At 44.6% G+C, this 16,263-nt stretch overlaps 1 protein-coding gene across 4 annotated transcripts in view; it reads left to right on the top strand.

Annotated features, from left to right (window-relative positions):
* ccser1 (coiled-coil serine-rich protein 1) overlaps window positions 1–16,263 on the top strand; it is a 1,298,783-nt gene that overhangs the window by 870,765 nt on the left and 411,755 nt on the right. The window contains exon 10 of one of the 4 annotated variants that reach the window (XM_078209027.1): window positions 820–1,185. The exons of the other annotated variants lie outside the window; for them this stretch is intronic. Within the exon in view, the coding sequence (XP_078065153.1) occupies window positions 820–948 (129 nt within the window). The 3' untranslated portion in view covers window positions 949–1,185. Of the gene's footprint in view, window positions 1–819; window positions 1,186–16,263 lie in introns of those variants that run through there. 4 annotated transcript variants of the gene reach the window in all.

Genomic DNA, 16,263 nt, shown 5'->3' with positions numbered 1-16,263 from the left:
TTCTGTTCACTGAGACTAGTTTTATAATTCCAGGTTTATTAATTGAATTTAGTTAGACTGGGTCTCTGGATTACTAGTCCGATTACGTTACCGTTACACCCTCCTCATTACACCCTCCTCATTACACCCTCCCCATTACACCCCCCCCCCCCCCCCCCTCCCTCCCTTGACTGGGCAAAAGAATTAGGAATGGAATAAGCACAGGCCGGATCTGCCACTGCTTCACTGTGGCATAATGGTCACATCAGGTATAATAGACAGTCCTCCAGTAAAGTTTACATTATTATGGACCCCAGGATAAAAATATCGGGTATAAAGACATTTTTAAAAATTCATTCGTGGGACATGGGCGTCGCTGGCTGGCCAGCATTTATTGTCCATCCCTAGTTGCCCTTGGAGGGCAGTTGAGAGTCAACCACATTGCTGTGGCTCTGGAGCCACATGTAGGCCAGACCAGGTAAGGACGGCAGATTTCCTTCCCTAAAGGACATTAATGAACCAGATGGGTTTTTCCGACAATCGCCAATGGTTTCATGGTCATCACTAGATTCTTAATTCCAGATATTTTTGATTGAATTCAGATTTCACCAGCTACCGTGATGGGATTCAAATCCAGGTTCCCAAAACATCAGCTGAGTATCTGGATTTATAGTCTAGTGATAATACCACTAGGTCATCGCCTCCCCAGACAATGGACAGTCTGGGTAAATACCGGAATGCCCCATATAGAAACAGACAAGTTGTCCCCCTACATAATAGTGAATCTTTCTTCTGTGAATTGGAAAACAAATTCTAACATCTCCCGTTGATATTCACCAGAGAGTTCTTTGGACTTATAGCAACATTCTGCTGAACAATGCCATGGACTGGAGTCTCAGTACAGCTTTGAGCATAGAATTGCAAGAGGAGAGTGGTGTACATCAAGCATTATCAGCACCTGGCCATTGAGCGTGGAGAGATTACTTCCTGAAGGCATCATCATCCAGTCCTTTAAGTGAGTTTAGAAAGTGGATACCGTGATTTTCTATCTCCGAGATTTCCTTCAGAATTTCTCTCTGGGTGTGAGGTTCTCAAAATTTGCCCCACCCACCATTAATTTCTTGACTTTAATGTTGGATGACGTTTTCATTTGTATAATGAGAGGTTGTAAAAGATATTAAAGAAAAAATCATTTTATTCAACGATTTTCTGTCTCAGTATGAATCCATAAGTTGCACATACTCAATGTGTTTCTCTCTGTTGAAGTCTCATACATGCACTATACTCCAAAGAGCTCCAATAGGTATAAGCCTTCTCTTCGTTGGTAATACCCTTGTCTCTGAGCCTGAAAGGTTGCGGGTTTCAGTCTCACCTCCAGAGACTTGAGCACATGATTCTAGACTGATATTCCAGTACTGAGTCCTGCACTGTCGGAGATGTCGACTGGAATTTTCCGGCTGTTCTCACCCCGCCGCTGCTCCAAGCAAGGATGGAGAATTTGACGCTCAGCCAATTCTCCGTCCACTGCAGCGGGACCGGAGAATTTCAGGTAAGACGTGAGACCGCGGCCCTATCCACGCTCTCAGATGGAGGCCAAAGGTCTCATGTCACTGCTGAAAAAGGAGCAGAGGAGTTTTCCTGTATATAACACCTGTCCCAACCAAAAAATGTAGCACCAAGCAAAACAGGTTACCCGGTCATCACCTCATTGCTGTCTCTGAACTTCGCTGGCGGCAAATTGGTTGTGGTCACCTTTCTGACTTTACAAGGGTGACTACACTTCATTCAACTAAAACTGGGGCTCTGATGTATAAGAGCATCACCTTGTCCATCAATTAGGTATACCTTAAAACCAAATCATAGGAGCCTACCTCAGTCTTTGGCATGACAGTAGAATCATCCTAATTACATGTAAAATAACCTGATAAGGGAACGTGACATGAGGCTACCTGTGATAACCATGCATTTGTTGATTCTGGTTTACCCCTCCCACACTTAATTCCATTGTCCTGATCTGCAACATTCAGCTGCATTGTAAAGGTTGCATTGCTTAACAAAGTGCATTCGTATCAGAATCTGCGCCATGTGCTACCAACATCGGCACAGTGGTCAGCACTTCTGCCTCACAGCGCCAGGGACCTGGGTTCAATTCCTGGCTTGGGTCACTTGTAGAGTTTGCACATTCTCCCCGTGTCTGCGTGGGTTTCATCTGGCTGCTCCGGTTTCCTCCCACAGTCCAAAGATGTGCAAGTTAGGTGGATTGGCCATACTAAAGTGTTGGGGGCCACTAGCATGGGTAAGTATGTGGGGATAGGGCCTGGGTGAGATTGTGGTCGGTGCAGACTTGATGCGCCGGATGGCCTCCTTTTGCACTGTAGGATTCTATGATTCTGTAATCCCATCTATTAGTCCTTAGCCCATAGCCCTGAATGTTATGATGTGCCAAGTGCTCATCCAGATACTTTTTAAAGGATGTGAGGCAACCCGCCTCTACCACCCTCCCGGGCAATGCATTCCAGACCATCACCACCCTCTGGTCAGTGCAGACTTGATGGGCTGAATGGCCTCCTTCTGCATTGTAAGATTCTATGATTTGCATGCAGAAAATATTCATGTATAAGATCAAGAGCAGAGCATGCTGGAAAAGCTCAGCAGGTCTGGCAGCATCTGTAAGGTGAGCAAGCAACGTTAACACTTTTAGTCCTTTTGGCTGTTTGTCAGAACTGCAGAGAGGGAGAATGTGTTAGATATTGAAGTGTAGCTGTGAGAGAATACAACAAAAAGTCGCAGCTTTAAGAACTGAAGGCCTGGTGTGGGAGGGAGGATCGCATTGAGGCAATACATGGATGGGATATTTAAAATAAGGGGCTTAAATAAGGAGAAAGGTCATAATCTAAAACTGCCAAACTCCGTGTTGAATCCCAAGGGGTGTAATGTGCCCAATCAGAAGATGGGGTGCTACTCCTCCAGCTTGTGTCAGGCTTCCCTGGAACATTGCCACAAACATAGGATACATCGAGTTTTGTTGAATTGGGAGGAGGGGGAGGAGAGGTTCCTCATTCCAATAACATGGCGATGATCACAACACTTTTTCCACAGTGCCCGCCAAAATGATGTAACGATTCCTCTTATGAATCTGTACCTGAAGTGTAGCATCTTTAGATTAACTTACTCACTTAATGGTAGGGTGTTTGGGGAGAGTTACAGAACAAAGAGATCTAGGGGTACAGGTTCATAGCTCCTTGAAAGTGGAGTCACAAGTGGACAGAGTGGTGAAAAAGTCATTCGGCATGCTTGGTTTCATTGGTCAGAACATTGAATACAGGACTTGGGATGTCTTGTTGAAATTGTACCAGACATTGGTAAGGCCACACTTGGAATACTGTGTACAGTTCTGGTCACCTCATTATCGAAAGGACATTACTAAACGAGAAAGAGTGCAGAAAAGATTTACTAGGGTGCTACTGGGACTTGATGGTTTGTGTTATAGGGAGAGGCTGGATAGACTGGGACTTTTTTCCCTGGAGTGTAGAAGGCTGAGGGGTGATCTTATAGAGGTCTATAAAATAATGAGAGGCATAGATCAGCGAGATAGTCATTTTCCCAAAGGTAGGGGAGTCTAAAACTAGAGGACATAGGTTTAACATGAGAAGAGAGAGATACAAAAGGGCCCAGAGAGACAATTCTTTCACACAGAGGGTGGTGAGTGTCTGGAACAAGCTGCCAGAGGTAGTAGTAGAGATGGGTACAATTTTGTGTTTTAAAAAGCGTTTAGACAGTTAGATGGGTAAGATTATGGGCCAAACGCGGGCAATTGGGATTAGCTTAGTGGTTATAAAAATAAAAGGGTGACATGGACAAGTTGGGCCGAAGGGCCTGTTTCCGTGCTGTAAACCTCTATGACTCTAAGTTCAGGACAGGGAATTAGAATTAAAGCCTTGGAAGGCCACTGCAGTGCCAAGGCAGCATTCATTCCCAACTGTCCCGTGCATTTGTGTAAGCAGGTTCTTAAGTTTTCTTCAGAAACAGGAGGGTGTTTCAAGGATACAGTGAGGAAGAAATGTGTCCCGATTCCAGTTGAAGCCAGGAAGCCACTCAACGGCCGAATGTTGTTTGAACCATTTATTTGTGTCCTCCTACCAGCTCATGTGCTTTTAATTTGAAATAACATTTCCAGGATGAAAGGAAATGATTAATTATGCGCCGGTGCAATTATGGGATGTCTGTGCTGTTTGCCAAAAGGCAGTGTGTTCCTTTTGCCTCTTGGTACAATAGTGCACAGGGCTTTGAATGAAATGATAGTGTAGGCAGAAAATTAGGCCATCACTGTGGGGATTTTTGCCAGCCTACAAGTATAGAAGTATAGAGTGGTTGCGATGACCTGGAAGGTTTTTTTAAATATATATTTTGTTGGTTTAATATAATTAGCTCCGGGAATCACAGCTGAATCGCACCGAGGCCCATTTCTGTGAGCATCGCATATTCTGAAAATGGTTTTGGGTTCTTGCCACTGATATTAGTCCCCAGTACAATTTAATCTACTTAACAAGATCTTGAGTTTCAGACAGTTTCTGTCTTCTTATAACTCCTGCCCACGATTGGAATTCATTTGCGAAGCCCCCATAGTGGGACATTCCCTCCTCCAGGCCTCAAACATGGGCAATGGTCACTTGAACAAGGCAGCAGGTGATTTCTGTGCAACTTTAAAGCAACAAGAAGTTAACACCTTCAGGAGGGTGGCACGGTAGCACAGTGGTTAGCGCCAAGGACCTGGGTTCAATCCCTGTCTTGGGTGATTGTCTGTCTGTGTGGAGTTTGCACATTCTCCCCATGTCTGCGTGGGTTTCCTCCGGGTGCTGCGGTTTCCTCCCACTGTCCAAAGATGTGCACGTTAGGTGGATTGGCCATGCTAAATTGCCCCTTGGTGTCCCAAGTTGTGTGGTTAGGGGATTAATAGGGTAAATACGTGGGGTTTCAAGGATGGGCCTGGATCAGACGCTGTGTCAAAGAGTTGGTGCAGACTGGATGGGCAGAATGGCTTCTTTCTGCACTGTAGCGAATTCTCTTAAGGAGTGAAGATTTTTCTGGGGCAATTTTGGTTGGATTAAAATGAACTGAAGCTGTGAGGAAGGCTGGCAATAACTCTGTGGTGTTGGGGGAGGGGGAGAGCCCCCGAAGATTGTGCCGGGGTGGTGAGAAGTCCCCGTTTCTTCCATAGGGCAAGGGGACTGTTTAATTCTAATGCTGATTGGGGCGCCCTTTAAAAAGGACGATCAATTTCTATCAGGCCCCGCCCTGCCAGAGTGATGACATTAACCCCACCCTATTAGAGGCTCAAGGTTGCGAGAAAAATGCAGTCTATCTAGCTGGAGACTACACGCCAGTGTTCAGTCTGAGCCGAACACTTTGAAAATATATGGTCAGATTCCGCCCCTGGTTTCTGAGTCAGAAGGTTATGGATTCAGGGCCTTCTCCAAAGCACACATCAGTGCAGATGAAGTGCTATAATATTGAGGGTGCTGCCTTTCAGAAGGAATGTTAAACTGAGGCCCACCTGCCCTGACAGACAGGTATAAAAGATACCATGGCACTGTCTCCAATACGCACGGGCAAGTTCTCACTGGGTTCTCAGTACTTTCTTGGATGGAAGTCCTCGTTTTCTGCAACATACCCTCCCCCTTCCAACCTCACCTCCTGCTGTTCTTCAACCCTTTGTGCTCATAGAATCTCTACAGTGCAGAAGGAGGCCATTTGGCCCATCGAGCCTGCACCGACAACAATCCCACCCAAGCCCTATCCCCATAACCCCACATATTTACCCTGCTAGTCCCCCTGACACTAAGGGGTAATTTAGCATGGCCAATCCACCTAGCCCGCACATCTTTGGATTGTGGGAGAAAACCAGAGCACCTGGAGGAAACCCACGCAGATACGGGGAGAACATACAAACTCCGCACAGACAGTGGCCCGAGGCTGGAATCGAACCGGGTCCCTGGCGCTGTGAGGCAGCAGTGCTAACCACTGTACTTATCTCTGGAGTAAGACTTGAACCCGCACCTTAGAGGTGCGGGTTGTGCCCCTGTGTCACGTTTGCCACCTGCAAAGTAGAAGATGGCAGGATCCTCTGCCCCACCTCCAATGACCCAGATGGAAAGCCTGGAAATAACTGGTACTGGCCTGAACAGGAGTTCCACTTTCAGCCAAACAAAACCAGTTCAGTCCAGCACCAGTCATTTCCCAAACGTTTTCCACCTGAGGGGAACAATACCACTGCCAGATTTGTAAAACAAAGCGGTGCATTTACATTCCAAGGAGAAGCCGGGGCTTTCGTTCTCAAAGAACATTCCAGAAGTGGCTTTGGGAGGCTGCTTATTTTCAGGGGTGGCGCGGTGGCACAGCGGTTAGCACTGCTGCCTCACAGCACCAGGGATCCCGGTTCGATTCCCGGCTTGGGTCACCTGAGAGCAAAATCTTCAGCTAGCCATCCACTGGAACAGGCCGATGTCAAGTGAATGTTTGGACAGAAATGCCTTGAATTACACTGACTATTGATTATTGGAAACAAAATCACCAAAACCTCAGCTTCAGAGTTGTTCAGATTCAAGGTCTCATCTTTCTGGGGCTGAGCACGAATCAATCTGTTATCACATTCCTGGTTAATGGAGCCTATACTTTGCAATCCTGTCAGCATCTGAACAAGATCAGTTCATGTTTTGGTGAGGGCTTTAATGGGCGGCATGGTGACACAGTGGTTAGCCTCACAGCGCCAGGGACCCGGGTTCAATTCCAGTCTCGGGTCGCAGTCTGTGAGGAGTTTGCACATTCTCCCCGTGTCTGCTTGGGTTTCCTCTGGGCGCTCCGGTTTCCTCCCACAGTCCGAAAGACGCGCTGGTTAGTTGCATTGGCCGTGCTAAATTCTTCCTCAGTGCACCTGAACAGACGCCTGGGGGATTTTCACAGTAACTTCATTACAGTGTTAATGTAAGCCTACTTGTGACAATAATAAATAAACTTTAAAAACTTAGACTTATTTCCAGCTTGCTCTACTTTGAGGGAGAATACATTAGCAAGTTCACCTGAGAAAGCTGAAAATATGATTCGCAGATGGATCCTTAGGGGAGAGAAATACTTTCTCTTTTGGCTAAGTTTTGCCGAGCTTGCTGGAATTTAATGTAGGTTAACTGAAGATGTTGAACAAGATGTACAACTTTGAGGTTTTATTAAACTACATTTTCTTTAAAGAAATACCACTGGTTCCATAAATGTCGAGCAGTGTAAATCAATCGCAGGCTCAAATGACACTAATTCCGTTTTTTATGACGACCCTGCGCTCTTTTAAATAAGGAAAGAAATCTGTTTTTTTTGGTTTTCCAGTTTACAATCTTGATTGTGGTGGCAATTTCTCTCCACTTCACCGTCAATGCTGATGCAGCTCAGACAAGCTGCCGTGATTTAACCTCAAATTGTCTGCTGATCTATTACCTCGGAGTCCAAGGGATCTACTCAGCAGGGAAAAATTATAACATCGCTTGTTTCCCCTTTTTATTTTAAAAGCAGGAGTGTTCCTCATGTTCTTCTGACAATCCCCTCTCAGTTCCATGTCTGTTTCTTCTCAAGCAAATAAATCTCGCGGGTGGCAACGGTGGCACAGCGGTTGGCACGACTGCCTCACAGCGCCGGGGACCCAATTCCCGGCTTGGGTCACTATCTGTGCAGAGTCTGCATGTTCTCTCTGTGTCTGCGTGGGTTTTGTCCAGTTGCTCTGGTTTCCTCCCACAGTCCAAAAGATGTGCTGGTTAGGTGCATTGGCCATGCTAAATTCTCCCTCAGTGTACCCGAACAGGCGCCAGAGTGTGGTGACTAAGGGATTTGCACACTAACTTTACTGCAGTGTTCATGTAAGCCTACATATAGAATAGAATCCTAAAGTGCAGAAGGAGGCCATTTGGCCCATCAAGTCTGCACCGACCACAATCCCACCCAGGCCCTGTCCCCATGCATTTACCCTATTTAGTCCCCCTGACACTAAGTGGCAATTTAGCATGGCCAATCCACCTAAACTGCACATCTTTGGAGTGTGGGAGGAAACCGGAGCACCCGAAGGAAACCCATGGGGAGAACGTGCAAACTCCACAAAGACAGTGACAGAAGCCAGGAATCGAACCCAGGCCTCAGGCGCTGTGAGGCAGCAGTGCTAACCATTGTGCCACCATGCCACCCCTACGTGTGACAATAATAAATAAACTTAAACTTAAAACAAACTTGCCCAACAGATTAAGCGCTTTGATTTGGCTAGGACTGATTACTTATTATCTCTTTGGAATGAATTATAGTTTGTATCATGATTTTGCAGAACATTCCATATGTTTGCCTGAACAGGTCAAAATCGTGACGATATTTTAAATGAGGGTTATTGAATTACTTCAATAATTTGTGGCTTTTTTCACTTGCTGAGAGAATGTCTGACCCTCAGTGTACCCGAACAGGTGCCAGAGTGTGGTGACCGGGGGATTTTCACAGTAGCTTCATTGCAGTGTTAATGTAAGCCTTACTTGTGACACTAATAAGTAAATAAATCTTCCTCCAGAAAATTGAAGGGCGAGGTGTGTCCTTCCGGAGGTTTTTCAAATGATGAAGGAATTGACAGAGTGGGCGTTAGATATGTTTCCACTTGCGGGAAGGGACCAGAAAGTGGGGCCACAAACTTAATGGCCGGAATTTTACTGCCCCAGTCACCACGGGAATCGTAGCTGGTGAGGGATGGACAATGGGAAGGTCCGTTGACCTCGGGCAGGACTTTAGGGTTGCAGGATGAGCGAGGCCATAAAATCCCGCCCAATAAATCAGTAATATTTTGATTTGATTTATTATTGTCACATGTATTAGTATACAGTGAAAAGTATTGTTTCTTGCGCGCTATACAGACAAAACATACCGTTCATAGAGAAGGAAACGAGAGAGTGCAGAATGTAGTGTTACAGTCATAGCTAGGGCGTAGAGAAACATAATGCGAGGTAGGTCCATTCAAAAGTCTGATGGTAGCAGGGAAGAAGCTGTTCTTGAGTCGGGTGGTACCTGACCTCAGACTTTTGTATCTTTTTCCCGATGGAAGAAGGCGGAAGAGAGAATGTCCGGGGTGCGTGGGGTCCTTAATTATGCTGGCTGCTTTGCCGACGCACATGCACAGAATCAAATTCAGGAGAAGCTTCTTTCCCCTGAGAATGGTAAGATTGTGGAGCTCAGGAATAGTTGAAGTGGATGGCATCGATGCATTTAAGGGGAAGCTTTATCGATTTCTCGCCAGGTTGAAGTAGAAACATACGCTTGATGGGGTCAGATGGTGAGGGGTGAATAAAGCATAAAGACCAGCATTGGCCAGTTGGGCCACGTGTCCTGTTTCTGAGCTGTAGATTCAATATAAGTTACAAATGTAATAATATTAATAGCCTGGAATTTTAGTTGGCAAACATGCCAAATAGTAGCAAACAGCATTGATGCATTTAAGTGAAAACTAAAGGAGGATATGAGAAAGGAATAGTAGGATATTCCAATTGGGGCATAAGTAAGTTAAGTGTGGAGCATTAACCTATACCTGCTTTTGCTAAATGCCCTGTTTCTGGAGCATAAATTCCACATGATGTAATTTCCACAGCTCCATTATGCTACTATTTCAATTGAAGATTAAAGTCTCGTCTTTGACTTGCTTTAGACTTTCCCTTGCATCCATCCTGACCAGGAATTGCTATTTTGGCAAGCAGCCATTGAGGAATTAGTAGTATTTTCTCGGGATGAAAGCCTCAATATTTTTGTGTTCCTTGCTTGTGGTATCTCAGCTCCGCAGCTCCCTGTAACAACATGGTTAAGATTAGCAACTGTGTGTGTGTGTGTGTGTGTGTGTGTGTGTTGTATATCACAGATCATGATTTGACAGCCTTACAATTCATAGCCTAAAGCTCTAATCCACTGCAGCAATTCACAAACCCGTCTCGGAATCCTAAAAGAAATAAAGCTTTTTAATTTGCTCCCTCGAATAACCGAATTGAAAACTATTGTGAAAATCAGGCAATCACTGCATTTCATTCTCAGGCTAAAGTTACGTTTACCAGTGGTTTTCAAGATTCCCAATTCTAATCACCCCAACAGTAGTGCACAGGCCTTCAGCTGTCTAGACCCTGTTGTGATATGCCTTTAAGGGATAGCAGCATGCTATCACTTTAAGGAAAGTGTGTCATGTGATCCATCCTCAGCTTCACATCGGCTTGGAACAGAACACAGCACACACGGCCCTGCTGTTGAAATCCTCAAGCTTTCTATCCACATTTACCTGTTCACATGTGCCCAGAATTAAAGTTTATAAAGTTTATTTATTTGTGTCACAAGTCGGCTTACATTGACACTGCAATGACGTTACTGTGAAAATCCCCAAAGTCGCCACACTCCGGCGTCTGTTCGGGTACACTGAGGGAGAATTTAGCATGGCCAATGCACCCTAACCAGCACGTCTTCCCGACTGTGGGAGGAAACCGGAGCACAGGGAGGAAACCCACGCAGGCACGGGGAGAACGTGCAAACTCCACACAGACAGTGATCCAAGCTGGGAATTCAACCTGGGTCCCTGGCGCTGAGAGGCAGCACTGCTAAGCACTGTGCCACTGTGATGCACAATTATAAATGAACCCAAAACATGTTTGCACCATCCTTTATGAGTGTTAGTGCCTTTACGTCACTAGTAACACACATTGCAAACCATATGCTCTGGAATTCCTTCCGTGAACTTCTCTGCTCCATTGCTCTCTCCACTTTGAGGACACTGTTTGAATCTTCCTCTTTGACCATGCTTTTATCACCCATTCTGATATGTTTGTCCATCGGTATCTAGGTTTGTTTGATAATGCTCCTTTGTGAATGCCCTTGGGATGATTTGTTACAATAGCAAGCTATATAAATGCAGGTTGTTGCTTTTCTGCATTGCGCCACTGATTCAAATTAGTTAGTTTTGACACCACTATCCCTTACCATGTTGTTGCAGAATTCCTCAATTAACACTAACAATGTCAGACAATTTTCAATCCAACATGACTCTACACAGAATTACAGAGATGCTAGAAAATGCGTTTTGGACTTGACCTGAATTTTTGATTTGATTTGATTTATTATTGTCAAATGTATTAGTATACAGTGAAAAGTATTGTTTCATGCGCACTAGACAGACAAAGCATACTGTACAAAGGAAAAGAAAGGAGAGAGTGCAGAATGCAGTGCTACAGTCATAGCTAGGGCGTAGAGAAAGATCAACTTAGTGCAAGGTAGATCCATTCAAAAGTCTGACAGCAGCAGGGAAGAAGCTGTTCTTGAGTCGGTTGGTACGTGACCTCAGATTTTTATATCTTTTTCTGGACGGAAGAAGGTGGAAGAGAGAATGTCCAGGGTGTTTGATTTGATTTGATTTAATTTATTATTGTCACATGTATTAGTATACAGTGAAAAGTATTGTTTCTTGTGCACTTTACAGACAAAGCATCCCATTCATAGAGAATGTAGTGTTACAGTCATAGAGAGGATGTGGAGAAAGATCAACTTAGTGCGAGGTAGGTCCTTTCAAAAGTCTGACGGCAGCAGGGAAGAAGCTGTTCTTGAGTCGGTTGGTACGTGTCCTCAGACTTTTGTATCTTTTTCCTGATGGAAGAAGATGGAAGAGAGAATGTCCGGGGTGTGTACTGTGCTTAATTATGCTGGCTGCTTTCTGAGGCAGTGGGAAGTGCGGATTGAGTCAATGGATGGGAGGCTGGTTTGCGTGATAGGTTTGGCTACATCCATGACCCTTTGTCGTTTCTTGCAGTCTTGAGCAGAGCAGGAGCCATACCAAGCTGTGATACAACCAGAAAGAATGCTTTCTATGGTGCGTCTATAAAATTTGGTGAGAGTCATAGCTTACATGCCAAATTTTCTTAGTCTTCTGAGAAAGTAGAGGCGTTGACTTTACAAGGGTTCAGTGAGTTGCATTGGGGACATTCCATGAGCTATCTTTGAGAACTCCAACTCAGAGAGTGTTTAGAATGTTGAATTTCCCTCCCAACTCAACAGTTGAGGCGAAAGAATATAGGGGAAGCGGAAAGGAATGTGAGGGAGAAAGGAATAGAAGAGTATTCAACTGTGGATAGATAAAGGAGGCTGGGCAACAGATGGTGAGTATTAAAACTATATTGGAAGACATTCCTACCTTCTTTTCAGAGATTGATGCAAGCCATTGTGCATGAATAGTTAAATGGCATTACTGCATCTTTATTTGACTGATACAGTAGGATCTAAAATAGCAAGTTTCCATAAGATACTGAGAGCAATATTACCTTGACGCTACTTTTATATGGCATCCCTCCCACGCACTCCCAACACTTTCTTTCTCCCTTCAGATTTGTCATTGTCTAACTTATAGTTCAAAGATGTGTAGGTTAAATCAATTATCCATGGTGAATGTGCAGGGTTAAGGAGATAAGAGATAGTGGGGGCGGGTGTGGGGCAGTGGCTGAATATGATGCTCTTTGGGTGGCACAGTGGTGAGCACTGCTGCCTCACAGAGCCAGGGACCCGGGTTCGATTCCTGGCTTGGGACGCTGTGTGCAGATTCTGCACATTCTCCCCTTGTCTGCGTGGGTTTCCTCCGGGTGCTCCGGTTTCCTCCCACAGTCTGAAAGATGTGCTGGTTAGGTTCATTGGCCATGCTAAATTCTCCCTCAGTGTACCCGAACAGGTGCCGGAGTGTGGCGACTAGGGGATTTTCGAAGTAACTTCATGTAGTGTTAATGTGATCCTATTTGTGACACTAATAAATAAACTATAAACTTAAACTCTTTCGGAGAGTCAGTGCAGACTCAATGGGCCGAATGGCCTCCTTCAGCACTGTAGGAATTCTGTGGTTCTATTGTACTATGCCAAGTGGCGTAGGTGGCTATTGCCTTCTGAGCATAGCAATAGTGGATGACTTAACATTTGATGTTTAAAGGAATGCTGATGTCCAAAAAGAGATTGGACAAGCCAAAGTTTTTTTTTTGGCAAGAATTAAATCTATGAAATACTTTGTAAAGTTATGCTCGTTAAATCTTTAATTGAAATTAAGGTGAATATAGTACCTACTTTAAGCCTATGGTTATAGCAGTGGATATAATGTTTTGAGTCTTTCTTCATTCTTTCATGAGATGTGGGTGTCACTGGACAGGCCACCATTTATTGCCCATCCCTAACTGATCTTGAGAAGGTGGTGACGAGCTGCCTTCTTGAACCGCTACAGTCCATGTGGTGTAGGTAGACCCACAGTGCTCTGAGGGAGGGAGTACCAGGATCTGACCGAGCGACACTGAAGGAACGGTGACATATTTCCAAGTCATGATGGTGAGTGGCTTGGAGGGGAGCTTGCAGGTGGTGGTGTTCCCATGTATCTGCTGCCCCTTGTCCTTCTAGATGGTGGAGGTCATGAGTTTGCAAGTTGCTGTCAAATGAGTCTTGCTGCACTGTATCTTGTAATTGGTCCACTGATGCCATCGTGTGTTGGTGATGGAAGGAATGAAGATTAATGTGGTTGATGGGGTGTCAATCAAGTGAGCTGCAATGTTCTGGATGGGATCAAATTTCTTGAATGTTGTTCGCTGCAATTATCCAGGAAAGTGGAGTAAACCCCAAACTTATTATTTAATGGGAAACTCTGGTTGTGCAAATGGTTGGGCAGAATGCAACTGAGGTCTAGAAGCTGGGATTTGAAATTAATAATTCATTTAGAGAAAGCTGGAAAATTATAATTCGTAACTTAACATCTACAACATTTAGTTATTTCTTTGCAAACTAGTGAGTAGATACAAAGCAAAGATTTACTTGTGCAGTTTTCAAGAACTCCCAATTTGCCAGCTTTAGTTCAATTATTGTCGAGTTGCAGTTATTGTCATGTTCTCGGATAGCCATTAAGGACATTTCCAAGTTATTGTCATTGTCTGATGGCCATTAAGGACATTTCCAAAGGGCCGTAACTTCGGTACATTTTTTTGAGTGAGGAGATGGCTGTAAAATTAAGTTTAGAACATTTGGACTCCCAGCCATTTACTGAGGTCAGAAAGATTGACAGGGTTCACCCTCCCCTCCCCCATTCAACTCACAGGATGAATTGGAACAATGCCCACACACACGTCAAGATGGAGGGATTGCAGTGGGATTACAGTGGATACATGGAACATCTTTGGGATATAGCACAATTTATGTTCTGTACTTGAATGCGTTAAGTCACAAAGACTTTCATTTCCAGCTTGAGTGAGCAAGTTTTGGGGAATCAAATTATTTTGTTGACTTGTAGCAGCGCAGACCAGACTCTGCTCAATAATAATCTGAGCATCTGATCGGTTGGGTTGCAAGTTCACACAAACTCTTTCTTCCACACAATGTTTTGCAGATTGATGATGTTCTTTCTCTCATAGCCATGAAGGGTCCCAAATTAAATTGGTTTTGCTGTTTAAAACCATTAAGTACTCAGAAGTGCTCCCAAGACACCAGCAAAAAGTTATCTCACTCCCAGCCGGTCCAATGCAGAGCGGCAGCGTCTCTCCTGCTGATGCGATGATATAACTAACATTATGCCTGACCCATGCTGGGGGATTGCTGGAGTAGATAAAGTAAATGTTCGTTGTTCAAGGCTGTGAGTGACTAAAGTAAACATTGGTCCTTTAGAGGATGAGAAGGGGGATGTAATAACTGTAAATGAAGAAATGGCTGAGGCATTGAACAGGTATTTTGTGTCGATCACAGTGGAAGACACAAATAACATGCCAAAAATCGATGACAGGAAGGCTATGGCAGGTGAGGACCGCGAAACTATCATTATCACGAAAGAGGTAGTGTTGGGCTAATGGGGCTCAAGGTAGACAAGTCTCCTGGTCCTGATGGAATGTATCCCAGGGTACTAAAGAGATGGCGGGGGAAATAGCAAATGCACTCGTGGTAATTTACCAAAATTCGCTGGATTTTGGGGTGGTTTCTGCAGATTGGAAAACAGCAAACGTGACGGTTAGCTTAACTTCTGTAGTCGGGAAAATGTTTGAATCTATCATCAAGAAAGAAATAGTGAGACATTTGGATATAAATTGTCCCATTGGGAAGACACAGCAGGGGTTCATGAAGGGCAGGTCATGTTTGACTAATTCGGTAGAATTCTTTGAGGATATTACGAGCGCGGTGGACAGTGGGGAACCTGTGGATGTGGTATACCTGGATTTCCAGAAGGCATTTGACAAGGTGCCGCACCAAAGACTGCTGCATAAGATAAAGGTGCATGGTGTTACGGGTAATGTATTAGCATGGATAGAGGATTGGTTAACTAACAGAAAGAAAAGAGTGGGGGTAAATGGGTGTTTTTCTGGTTGGCGATTAGTAACCAGTGATGTGCCTCAGGGATCAGTGTTGGGATCGCAATTGTTTACGATTTATATAGATGATTTGGAGTTGGGGACCAAGTGTACTGTGTCGAAATTCGCAGATGACACTAAGATGAGTGGCAAAGCAAAGCATGCAGAGGGCACTGAAAGTCTACAGAGGGATATAGATAGTTTAAGTGAGTGGGCAAGGGTCTGGCAGATGGAGTACAAAGTTGGCAAATGTGAGGTCATCCATTTTGACAGGAATAACTGCAAAATGGACTATTATTTAAACGGTAAAACATTGCAGCACGCTGCCGTGCAGAGGGACCTGGATGTCCTTGTGCATGAATCAGGTGCAGCAGGGAATTAAGAAGGCAAATGGAATTTTGTCCTTTATTGCGAGGGGGATGGAGTTTAAAAACAGCGAGGTTATGTTGCAGCTGTATAAGGTGCTGGTGAGGCCACACCTGGAGTACTGTGTAAAATTTTGGTTTCCTTACTTGAGAAAGGATATACTGGCACTGGAGGGGATGCAGAGGAGATTCACTAGGTTGATTCCGGAGTTGAGAAGGTTGGCTTATGAGAAGAGACTGAGTAGACTGAGGCTATACTCATTGGAATTCAGAAGAATGAGGGGAAATCTTATAGAAGCATGTGATATTACAAAGGGAATAGATAAGATAGAAGCAGGGAGGTTGTTTCCTCTGGCAGGTGCAACTAGAGCTAGGGGGCATAGCCTCAAAGTAAGGAGGAGCAGATTTAGGACTGAGTTGAGGAGGAACTTCTTCACCCAAAGGGTTGTGAATCTGTGGAATTCCCTGCCCAGTGAAGCAGTTGAGGCTACCTCATTGGATGTTTTTAAGGCAAGGATAGATAAATTTTTGAACAGTAA

The sequence above is a fragment of the Mustelus asterias genome, chromosome 1 (assembly GCF_964213995.1).
Source record: "Mustelus asterias chromosome 1, sMusAst1.hap1.1, whole genome shotgun sequence".
In the NCBI taxonomy this organism is placed as follows: domain Eukaryota; kingdom Metazoa; phylum Chordata; class Chondrichthyes; order Carcharhiniformes; family Triakidae; genus Mustelus; species Mustelus asterias.
Note: the sequence above shows the minus strand (reverse complement) of the source record. Positions and strands in the feature narration are given on the sequence as shown.